Genomic DNA, 12370 nt, shown 5'->3' on the forward strand with positions numbered 1-12370 from the left:
GTGATCTCAAGGTCATTCCCAGCAGCTGTCTTTTCTGGGCCTCCTCTAAAAAGTGCCTGTGCATCAGTAGGCCAGTGAGCAGGCATGAGTGCCATGAAGTTCCAGAAACACACTCTACAGCCACTCTCCCTTGGGGACAGAGTGTACAGCTCCCCCGTAGCACCAGCTTGATCTATGGAGAAGCCATCTTAGGATCTCAAGGTTTACAGTAGCAGCAAGGACTAGAAGGTTCCTTAATGGACTCAGCCTTAAGCTGTGGTTTGACTGAGACGGACAGTCCTCTCAAGAGAGAGCCATCCCTGATGTCACATTAAGCACCTGCCATGTGCAGGACATGTATGCTGTGCTGGAGATGGAGAACAAGTCCCAGTTCCCACCATGGAGATGGTGATTTGTTTAGTGTTTGGCTAGAAAACAATAAATATGTATTCTATACATGAGTTTAGACCACTTTTCTCTGTATCATGAATGGTGAGAGACCTGAGCCAACAGGAGAATGCCTTCGCATAGTGGCAAATCCTTTGGAGAGGTAAGGAAGCCAGTTGTAATTATTTGGGATTTTTTTCTTTCTATTACTCAAATTGAAACAAGTAATTGAATCCTTAATTAATGGTTTTAAACTACCTTGGGTATATAAAGTGCCAGCAAGTTATCCTACATGCTAAATATGACTGGGAGGTCTTCAGGAACTCTGGCATGAATTAGTGGTGAAATTCACAGCATCTCTGGCAGCAAGTAAAAAACGATTTCAAACACAACTGACAAAAATCTTTAAAAGCATTTCCTTCGTTTGTTCTCCACCCCACCCCTTGGTTTTCCCCTTGGCCTCTATCAAAACATCCATCCTTGATTTACTATACATCACCCTGGATGGAGCCCTCCGTTGTTAATGTGTCTTTGGTATGACCCGCTTGTTGAGAAAGAAGCAGCTCAGTTTGGGGCCCATCTGTAAAATATCTAGTTGATAGACCGAAAGCTACAAGGCATAAGGAAACTTCTCTTTGGGGGAGTGGAGTGAAATTTCATCTTCTAAAGCCTTTGAAGATGAAATATCTCTTGTTCTTGGTGGCACCATAGCCAAGGGTCAGCACTACAAATCCCTCACTTACTGTTTGAGCTTGGTGAGAGTCTGCTGCCCTTGAAAAAGGAAGGCTGTTCTGACTATGCAAGTATGTAGTCACACCTCAAACAAGGTGCATCATGTAGAGATAGAAAAAGGGAGGCTTTCTCTTGAGCTCCTGGGGAGTGTTTGGAAGTTTGCCTGGAAGGTCTTGGTATTTCAAAAGAGTCAAGAGAATTTATTAGATCATTATCTGGCTGGGTAATGTCTCTTCGAGTCAAGCAGAGAGTATTTCACATCTGGGAAGGTTTTAAATGTCTTTTTTATTATTGCACAGATGTTCACATCTGCAGACCCTTCCCTTATGTGGAATTGTTTTCCTTTCCCTTGATAAATTTCTTGGCTCACCCTGAAAAATAATCTGCAATAATCTAAGCCAGCTCATGACAGATGCAAACACTCTAGAGACCACTATTTTTTTTTTATTTTACCCACTTTATATTCCTGTCTGGAAACATTTATTGGTATTTATGTGAATGAATTCAGAAGACATGTTTGGTAAAAATGAATGTATTTCTGTGGTGGTGAGAAGACCATATTATAGAATCATTTAGAGACTTATAAATAGATAAAACAATATTGTATATATGCTTATTCGGTTATTTGAAATAGGGATAGGGAAGGGGGAGATGGGGGCAGGGGTAGGGGGAAGGAAATGGGAACCAAGACATAAGAAAGGGTATCAATGTTTGTGAAGTAATGCACCTCCTATCTGGGGAATATAATGTAACCCTTCTATTAATTATAATAAAAATTATGGAAAAAACAATAGATAAAACAAAAATTAAATAGCTTAAATATAATCTCATAGATTTTATTTTTAAATGTATTTCATTTTCTGATGCTCTATAGGTTCTTAAAATGGAAAAGAATGTTTGGAATACACATGGTGCATTGTTGTCCCAAGATCTCTGAAATATCTCAGCTTCCTTATGTGACATAGTGTTTACATGTCACCTGCTTACACCCTTCCGTATTCTTTTTGTCATCTCTACATTACTGATAACATGTAACACAATGTAAATATTTGTTACACTGAGCATCCTATTGTTGTTTTAATTGACATTCACTGAATGATATAAAATGTTGAACATCTACATATCATCTGTCCATATGTTCATTCATTATTTTCTTTAATTTTCTATTTTTTGACTGTGAAGTTCATTGTCATTTGAGTGTTTCATAGAGTTGCTTTTTAGGTCTGTGATAATTAGTTAATTTCCCTAAAAGTTGTAAGGATTATGTTGGGGTTTTTTTGTTTGTTTTTTATATTATCTCCATATGTTGGTCAATAATTGTTCCAGCATTATTGCTGGAGAACACTGAAAAAAAAAGCACAACACTGCTGTGCTTAGGGAATAATGACAAGAAAATGTGTGTATTGTGTACAGATATAACCTTTTTCAAGTATCTTGGATCCTCAGTTAATTAAGTTTGCAAATATAGGACCTTTGGATGCAGAGAGCCAATTTTATACTCCTTACACTTTAAAAGCACAGTCACTTCTCCGCTCCAGGGATCCTTAGACATGGCTGTGTGTGGGTAAGCATAGCCAGCTGTAGAATTAGCTGAATTGTGGGTCCCAGAGAGCCAGGTGGAGAGTTGACCTTGAGAGTTCCAAGTAAATGCTCAGTGGATTGCTCATATTTGACGAGGTGCTTTTCTCCATCTATCGATAATGGAATTTTCTGGCCCCAAAGGTCACTCAATTCTCCACAGTCCCTGAAAGTGGGTCTGGAACTGCCCAAGCAAGACCCTATGGATGCTACATGGCACCTCCCAGGGGGAGCTGGAGTCCCAGTCCTAGCGCCATGGTGAAGCTAGAACTACACCTTCCATTCCATTCCCTGGTGGAACCTGAGACTTGGGCTCTGTAGACTTGGGTGCCATCCTGCTCTGATATCGCTACTTGGAATACCTGACCACAGTTCATTAATATAATTGTTGGAGGCTTTATTTTCCTCATCTCTAAAGAAGAACAATAATGCCTTCCTGGGCTTGTGAGAATAAATAAGAAGACAGATATTTCTCCTGTGCCAGTTTTGCTGTGGTACTGTTTTGTTACCAAGTTTCTGTTTAGTGTAATTAAATGCTTGTGATGGTCAAGTTAGGAAAAAAATAAAAGGTTTATTTTGCCTTATAATTTCAGAAGTCCATTACTTTGGGGCCTGTGATGAGGCAGCAAGTCACAGGGCAAAGGCCTGTGGTGTTCATCGTACATCTCAAAGTGGAAATGAGTGGAAGAGACCAGAGTTACACAGTCCCTTTGAAGGGTCCCGGCAGCCTAAAGCCTGCTACTAGGCCCTGTCCCTTTAAAATTCCCATCAGTTACCATCAGCACCAAGCTGGAAAACTAAGTCTTTAACATGGGGGCTGTTGGGAAACTTTTAAGGAACACATGATAGCACCCTAAATCTGAAGGCTACCTCCTTAGTCACCTAGCCTCTAACTCAGCCTGGATTCTCCAGGGTGAGTTTCAGGGCAAAAGCTCTTAAAGTCTCCATGTGTACCCAGCGTGAATTGAGTGGGGAAGGAATTGCCAGTGCTGGCCAAGACACTGTAGCTTTGGGACTGGAGCATCAGTGTTAGGAACACCATCCGGTTACAGTCTTCACCCTGGAAACAGCGGCTGTAGGAGTAGTCAATCCCTTCCTATGATAGGAGGGTCTTAAGTTATAGAACAGGTCTCCCAAGGCAAGACGCAAAGGGCTGGAGGGCTGGGTGGACTGAGGGGCAGTGCAGTAGAGTAGTCCCTGGCTCTGACTGACCTTGTTCAGGCGTCTGGTTTCCTCATCAGTGCAGTGAGACAGTAAGACTGCATCATGTTGGAGAATGTGTGTGTTGGTATGCGTAAAGCCCTCAGGGGAGTTGGTGTCTCCCAGGTATTGGATAGCAGCTGTCATCAGACAAGGCTAACCAGTGTGTCTCCCCCCATCCAGTGCCTAGCCCTTCTTGTAATGGCTTTGACAACACCCTCTCACGACCCTGCCATGTGCCCCTCGGGAAGGAGGTCTGTTTCATTGCCACTGTGCGCCTGGCAACACCACAGTTTTTAAAGGCAAGTCATCCCATGGAGCTGTTAGAGCTGGAATTGCATTGCCTTATGGGAGAGATTGAAATGGCTATGAAGTTGTCACTAGCTTTGAAAAAAAAATCTAAAATGTCTGGTTTACAGGCCCCCTCCCAGACTGTAGCTTCCTGTATAACTTTATTTTCAGTGTGTGGGGGGGAGCAGGGAAAGACAGATGTTGCTTCATCATTGCAGCTTCCTGCTCTTTGCATTAACACGAACACCACTCAGAGCAGGCGTGGGCCAGAACTGAGAGTCAGAAAGTCAAAAGATTGAACACATTTTTTCTCCTTCAGTGTTGCCGCCCCATCCCTGGCACAAATGAGGAGTTAAATTAGTAATTCAAATTCAGATGAAAAGCCATTTTGCACATGTTTACCACATTTTCAGATAATGGGAAGGGAGTGGTGTGACATTTTGGCTCCTGGGTATATTTCCCCAGCTTGGGAAATAAATTTAGTATCAGCTAATACTGAAATTAGCTACAGATGACGAGTTTCAGTCCAACATGTCTTGGAGACAGGCTCAGAACGATTTTAAACTTCTGTTACCCATCATGCATTCCTTTTGGACAGACCTAGGGGTGAGCATCTGGTACCCCAAGTGACATGATAATTTTTCCCCCTCTTCCAATACAGGAAATGTGTATAGTTGATGAACCTTTAGAAGAATTCACTTCAAGGCATAGCTTGGAATGGAAATTTTTATTTCTGGACCACAGGTCTGTAAAAAGAAAAACATATTTGGGTTGGGTCCTCTTCAAGTGTTGTTTACAAGAGCCAGGCTGTGTGTGGGAGGAGAGTCCAGTCTGATCCTTGGAGGGATGGACACCCAGCCTCTTCCTGGCCAAGGAGGGAGAGGTGGCCCTCTGTGCACCTGTCCTAGAGCTGTGTTGGCTCTCTGTTCAGTTTGATGTGCAGCCCCAGGACATCTTTGAGATGATCCTCACTCAGGCCTTTACCATCTCCTAGAGTGGCAGAGGCCAGTGTAGAAGGAATCTCTTGTAGTTTTTTTCAACATTCTCTGGATCCCTTAGCCTGCTCTTTTCCTTTCCTTGGCAATATTATTTACAGTTAAAAATTAACCATCTCTTGGGGCCAGGAGTGTAGCCTAGTGGTAGAATGCTTGCCTAGCGTGCACAAAGCCCTGGGTTTGATTTCTTGGTAAACACATACAGAAAAAGGCAAAAATGGTGCTGTGGCTCAAGTGGTAGAGTGCTAGTCTTGAGAAATCTCAAGGACAGTGCGTAGGTCCTGAGTTCAAGCCCCAGAACTGGCACAAAAAAAATAGATAAATGAACCTGTGCCTTATGCCTGTAATCCTAGCTACTCAGGAGGCTGAAATCTGAGGATTATGCTTTGAAGCCACCCCAGGCAGACAAGTCTGAGATTTGTGTCCAATTAACCCTCAATCAGAAGTAAAGGTGTGGCTCAAGTGGTAAGATATCAGCTATGAGTAGAAAAAGTATGAGGCCCTGGGTTCAAGCTCCAGTACCAGTACAAATAACAAAACTTAAATAAAATGAATATCATAAGTGAACTCTTTGGAAGAATAAAAGCGCTCTAGTTCTGACCTTTGCAAAGTGTTCATCCCGCATCCCCACCCCTGGGGTCTTGAGAATTGAAACCTCCATTTGAACCATTCCTCACATGCTTCATCGGATTGGCCTGACCCACACGTGGACCTGCCAGTGTTTTATCTGATGCAGAATCCCCCTGTCCTCCTGCAGAGCCCCACCCATCATAGGCTACCTGCCCTTTGAAGTGCTTGGTACCTCTGGCTATGACTACTACCACATCGATGACCTGGAACTCCTGGCCAGATGTCACCAGCACCGTGAGTACCACTTTCCCAGCACAGGCCTTCTGCTTGATCCATGAGGGCCCAGACAAAGGGCATTTTGCTGCTGGAAGTCTTTCTGGAAGTCCTTGTCTGCCTCTACTCCCCAGCACTGTCCCAGAATCATTCAGACAAACATATTCTTTAAGCCTGATCAAGAAATTAAGGGATTATCAGAATTTCATAACTCTTTAAGCTGTAAGATACAGGTCTTATAAGCACCAACTAAAGGCCACATACTGGGCCGCTCCTCCTCAGATCCTTTGTTCTCCCAGTCCATGGCTTTGATAGCCTGAGATTTTTCAGGAAAAGTTCTCTGTGAGTGTCAGGAGATGGCAGCACGCATGAGCCTGCCTGCCTTGTCTCCTGCAGAGCACGGTACAGAAACAGATGACTTGGCAGGATGTTGTTGATGCATGGAAGGGCTGTGTACAGGATTGGAGGCTCAGGGAGACTCCACCCACAGCTGATGGGGGAGTCAGAGAATGTTATTTGCTGCAAAAGACAATGGTGATTAAGACTCATAATGTGAAAGGTGAGCTTATCCATTTCTCACTTGACTGAAGTCGAGGATAAACCATTCACAGGCATATTTTCAGTGTGCTTCTAGTAGTAGCATTGGCTTGTGTGTCATGATACACAAATGGACCACTAACATAATTTAATGGATGTTTTGTCTATAGAACCCATTAGAATGTTCTTGTCTGTGTTATCCTTATTGAAGGAACAACAGACTTGAGCTCCAGGATTTAGCTGTTGGAATTTAAGGCTCATCTTTAAACCTCTGTTATGCTCCTTCAAAGTGGGGGTGGGACTGCAGTGAGTTTGCTAGTCTTGTAGAATCCCAGCTTCTTTCTACCAAGCATAAATCTGGAAACATGGGTTCTCACGAGACCCCCTAGTTGATTTATACACTATTCAAATTTGAGCAGCACAGCTTCTTTAAATTCTTGGCAGTGTTTGATGCGTTTAGCAGAAAAAAGCCACTCAGGCCAAAGAATTACACTTGGCTTGGGCTTGCTGGTCTTGCTTCATGAAGAACACACACGCCCAGCCTTCTGTAAGTCACCGGCTTCTGTGGTAGCTCAGTATCCCTAGTAAGATTTTCCCTCCATTGCCAGGCATAAGTGGCTCACACGTATAATCGTAAACTACTCAAGAGGCTGAGATCTGAGGATCTTGGTTCAAAGCCAGTGAGAACAGACAAATCCCTGAGACTTATCTCTAGCCAGAAAGGAACCAGCCTTGAGCAAATAAAGCTAAGAGACAATACTCAGGCCCTGAGTTGAAGCCCCTGTACACACAGAAGTTGCTTTTATTTTCATTAATTTGCTATATTCCAGGATCTATGGCAATAAAACTGAAATTGTACTTTTTCCTTAGATCCATAGTTCATTCTGCCTTACACAGACTAATTAACCATTAATATTCTGTCCTGGGCACCCCAAGAACAGACAATGACAGACATACCATAGGGGCTCCATGCAAGTCTACAGCTAAAGGAGGAGGCTGGAGAGAGAAGCATCCATATCAGACACTCTCTTCTCCAACTATACAAACCAAGTCTCAACTTATCACTGGCAGCCATGGAATTTGTCCAGCAATTGCTGGCTGTCAGATCTATTTTGGATCCAATTCTCCCAGTGTCAGGATACTCCCTCCTCTGTTCAGCTCTGGCAGTTCCAAAGACAGCTTACCTGCAGGGAGAAGATGAGCCCCAGAAAAGCCAGGGCCTCTTTTTTATTTTTAATTAAGCCCTGCAGCTTGAAGATCTGTCTAGATCTAACTTTAATTCCAAGATCTTTTGAAGCTCTTGAGCATTTGGGGAAGTACATGGATCATTCTGTTTAGAATTTGTTAGACTTTGGCTGTAGAGCATTTGCCTAGCACACAGCTATGTGTTGAATCCCCATCAATGCAAAAGAAACAAGAGAGGGCCAAGGGAATGGGGAAGAAAGAAGGAAGGGGAAAGAGCAGGGATGGGAGTGAATGGGAAGATGAGAAGAAAGGGGAGTGGTAGAAATAGAGAAATGGGAAAGGGAAGGAGGGTGAAAGGGAGGGAAGGAAGGATTTAGTCATAAGTCACAGGATGAAGATTGCCAAGTGTTGGTGGGTATTACATACAGAATCCATTTTCTACCCCAGTGATGCAGTTTGGCAAAGGGAAGTCATGTTGCTATCGGTTCCTGACGAAAGGGCAGCAGTGGATTTGGCTACAGACCCACTACTATATCACCTACCACCAGTGGAACTCCAAGCCCGAATTCATCGTGTGCACGCACTCAGTGGTCAGGTACTGTGCAGGCAAGCCACACTGGGTTGGGTCCTGGACAGAAATAACTTAGGTGGTACATGAGGCTCCTGGTGACCAGGGTGGGTCATCGGCCACCTCTGGTACTGCCTGTATCTAAGGATCAAACAGGGCTGGCATTGGCAGTTTAGCAAGAGAGTTCCCAGTGCTCAGCCCCTTTCAGGTGCCTATCCAGCTCTCTTCTCCCCAGGCTAAGACTTGTTTTGAGTCCTCAGCCAGGTCCCTTTCAGTGCCTCATGAACTCTTTTAGGTTGCCAGGGATCTTGGTAAGTTCCTGCTCGAATGACCTACTTACATATTTTTCCCCTTGTCTTTATCCATCCCCCAGCTTTCCCTTGTCACTGTTTTGAGGAGAAAATTAAAACATTGCCTCTAAAGAACTCAAACACGTACTCCTTTTATTTTTAATGCTTCAAAAACCCTTGCTGACAATTGAGGCCGTGTTGGAGGCACTGCTGGGCTGCTGTATAGTGGAAAGGGTCCTGGGATCCCCGCACAGGACTGAGAGAAGGCAGCAAGCCTGACATGACACAGACACATCCTGTGTGTAGGGCCCCGACTGACAGGGAGGAAGGAGAGAAGTCACTCCTCCCCTCCCCCAGCCACTGCAGAAATGTTAACACCGTAAATTAGTTTGAAGCTGGCTTAGAAAAAGAGCCTTTGAGAAAAACAAAGACCAGGAGGAGTATACTTTATAAAGTCAGCCCTCTATAGCTACTATGTTTTATGTCTTTTGATTCAACCAACCATGGATTGGGGGGAAAGAACTGTTTATTTACCTCTTACAACCTAAGTCCTAAAATCCTAGCTCCTGAAGAGGCTGAGTTCTGACTGACTGACTGACTGACAGACAGACAGGCAGACAGACAGACAGAAAGACAAGACTTGAACCAGCAAAAAGCAGAAGTGGAGCTGTGGCCTCAAGTGGTAAGAGTGCCATCCCTGAGCAAAATGACCAACGGGCAGTTTCCAGACCCTAAGTTCAAACCTCAGAAAAAAAAAATTTCTGTATGAGCCGGGCACGGTGGCGCACACCTATAATCCTAGCTACTCAGGAGATCTGAGGATCAAGATTCAAAGCCACCCCGGGCACAAAAGGACCTGAGACTCTTATCTCCAATTAACCTCTACAAAATGATAGGGCTTCTAGAAAACAGTAGTCTTGATCTGAAGAGGTCAGGGACAGCGCCTAGCCCGAGTTCAAGCCCCGTAACCCACCAAAAAAAAAAATGTATGGACATATACAGATGTTTATCTTTTCACTGTTTCCTGAACTATATAGAATAGCAATGTAGATTGCATTTGCGTTGTGTTAGGTATAAGTCATCTACAGATGATGTTGCACAGATGGGAAATATCAGGGCTGTGGGGCATATAAAGCCCTCAAAGTCACTTGCCACTGGACAGAATAGGTAAGTATTCTCCTTTCATGTGTCCTCTTGACTACTAGCAGTATCCATCTGCATTCATAATTCTATATATAACCCATACTAATATTGTTTTATATATACCTTTTGGCAAAACAAATGGTTCCTACTCCTGAATTTTTCAGACTAGCATCCATGACTCGCACCTGTAATCATAGCTAGTCAGGAGGCAGAGATATGGGAATCTCCCTTCAAAGCCAGCCTGGGCAGAAAAATCCCTAAGACTCTTATTTCCAGTGGACCAGCACAAAGCCAGGGTGGAGGTGTGGCTCGAGTGGTAATGCCAACCTTGAGCAAAAAAAGACTAACAAGAGCATAATCCTAGACCCACTATCAGCACAAATAATAAGTATAATAAGTATACTTGAAAATGTATGTGGGTGATACATATGTGCTACATCACTGTGTGTAAGGGACTGGAGTGGCTGTACGTCTTAGTATTCCCTGGTGATGCTGCACCAGGCCCCCTTGGCTCTGGAGGAATGACTGTATAACACACAGATGCAGATAGACCCCACCCGCACTCCACCATGCACGTGGTCAGCAGGCTGGTAACCCTTCTTCACGATGCAGGGAGAGAAGAAAGGAGAAAAACATAGCTTGTCTCAGTTAATGATCCTGAGGCCTCACACCATATGCCCATGTGGAGGGACTTGCTGTTTCTTCTTCAGCCCACCCTTGGGAACTGCAACAGTCTAACCAGTCTCACCTCCGCTCCACACTGCTGGGCCTTTGCCAGAGGATCCATGCATTCCCAGGAATGACCAGACAGCATGGACACCATGTTCTCCAGGCTCTGACCTCTCTGCCTCTCCATCTTCCACCTCCCAAATCATAGAAAGGAACTAAGGGCAAGGGAGAGGGAAAGAGGAAGAGAGGGAGAGAGAGCAAAGAAGAAAGAGAGAGAGAGAGAGAGCACAAGGCAGAGACAGGGAGGGAGAGACAGATAAGTAGAGGGAATAAATAAGTGACCAGCATTCCCAGGTGTTCCTACCCAGGAAGCCAAGGCCAAGGCCAGGGCAGCCCAGTAGCCCCACATGGAATCTGTTTACCTCCAGTATTGGCAGAGTATATCCATAGACTCATCTGTGGCCAGGATCTAGTTCTAGGGTTATTTGAAAGAAAACCTCCCAAGAATGGAAATGTTTTGTGCCATTCTTTTCACATATAGTTCAGACAGATCAGATAGTTAAGAACAGCTTCTAATAAGAGAAGAAAAAGCTCATCCCACAGATAAAAGTTGTTTCAAATAACTTGGAAGTTGGCTGCTGGAGGCTCACACTTGCAATCCTAGCTACCCAGGAATCTGAGATCTGAGAATCACAAAGCCAGCCTGGGAAGAAAAGTCTGTAAAAGTCTATCTTTAGTTAAGTAGCAAGAAGGTAGACCAGAGGTGTGGCTCAAGTGGTAGAGAACCAGTCAAGCAAAGAAGATGAGCAGGTGCTAGGCCCTGAGTCCAAAGATCAGTACACACACACACACACACACACACACACACACACACACACACAATCACTATTATGTTTGAAGATTTCAGAAAGTGAGTTAGGGTGGGTAAGAGAGCCCAGCAGAAGGGGATAAGAACATTCTAGAAATGGAAGTATTTGTGTGTCATTTTAGGTTGCTCCAGTGGAAATCCCTGGCCTTTCGCACAGGGAACAAAACTTTGGACTGCCTCCTGTGGGAGGGGTGCGGTTTCCACAGTCCCCCATGTGCCGGTTGAGCACTGTCACCCTCCATTGTTGTCTCTTGCTTCCTCGAGCAGTTATGCAGATGTCCGGGTGGAGAGGAGGCAGGAGCTGGCCTTAGAAGACTCGCCTTCAGAAACCATGCACTCCTCAGCACTGAAAGTAAGCTGCTCCCACCCTTGGGGGAAAGCCGAGGGGGAAGCTTTCTGTGAGTTGTGGCAAACTGAAGAGTCACATATATTGATGCTGGCTCCTCCCCTGCAGTGTTCTAAGAGGTGTGGGTGTCTCAGTATTTCCCCCATGACTGTCCTGTGATACAGATTCTGTGTCCTCATTCTTCGTTTCTTTTCTTTACTTTTTCCAGCCCTGGGGCTTGAAATCAGGACCCGTTGTCCTTGGGCTTTCCTCAATGCTAGCACTCTACCACTTGAGCCACAGTACCACTTCTGGCTTTTTCTGTGTATGTGGTTCCAAAGAATCAACCCCAGAACTTCATGCATGCTAGGCAAGCACTCTACCACTAGGCCACACTCCCAGCCCCTGAGTTCGCCCTTATTAATTTGAGGTTCAGAGAAACCCAAAAGTACCTCAGGGCCTGCACTCAAAGCTGGGTTTCAAATGACCTCTGAGCTGAGAGCCAGTGGCTCAAGCCCATAATTCTAGCTACGCAGAAGGCTGAGATATGGGGGATCATGATTCAAGACCAGCCTGGGCAGAAACATATCTCCAGTTAACTAGCGAAAAGCCAGTCTGGAGGAATGATGGAAATGGTAGAGTGCCTGTGTAGCAAGTGCAAGATCTTGAGTTTAAACCTCCAGGTTTAAACAAAGAAAAAGGGGAGAAAGGGAAGAAGGGCAGAAGGTGACCCTCTAAAACTCAAGTTGTCTGGCAACCTTCTAACTTAAAATAAACTCA

The 12370-nt window shown here is 44.6% G+C and overlaps 1 protein-coding gene across 3 annotated transcripts in view; it reads left to right on the forward strand.

The window, feature by feature from the left end:
• Npas2 (neuronal PAS domain protein 2) overlaps nt 1–12370 on the forward strand; it is a 174195-nt gene that overhangs the window by 139363 nt on the left and 22462 nt on the right. For all 3 annotated transcript variants that reach the window (XM_090336518.1, XM_090336519.1, XM_090336520.1), the window contains 5 exons: nt 4060–4178; nt 4829–4911; nt 5920–6026; nt 8175–8322; nt 11533–11617. In XM_090336518.1, coding sequence (XP_090192644.1) covers nt 4060–4178; nt 4829–4911; nt 5920–6026; nt 8175–8322; nt 11533–11617 — 542 coding nt within the window. The remainder of the gene's footprint in view (nt 1–4059; nt 4179–4828; nt 4912–5919; nt 6027–8174; nt 8323–11532; nt 11618–12370) is intronic.

This window comes from Megascapheus bottae, chromosome 7, assembly GCF_031878675.1.
Source record: "Megascapheus bottae isolate mThoBot1 chromosome 7, mThoBot2.hap1, whole genome shotgun sequence".
Classification (NCBI taxonomy): Eukaryota; Metazoa; Chordata; class Mammalia; order Rodentia; family Geomyidae; genus Megascapheus; species Megascapheus bottae.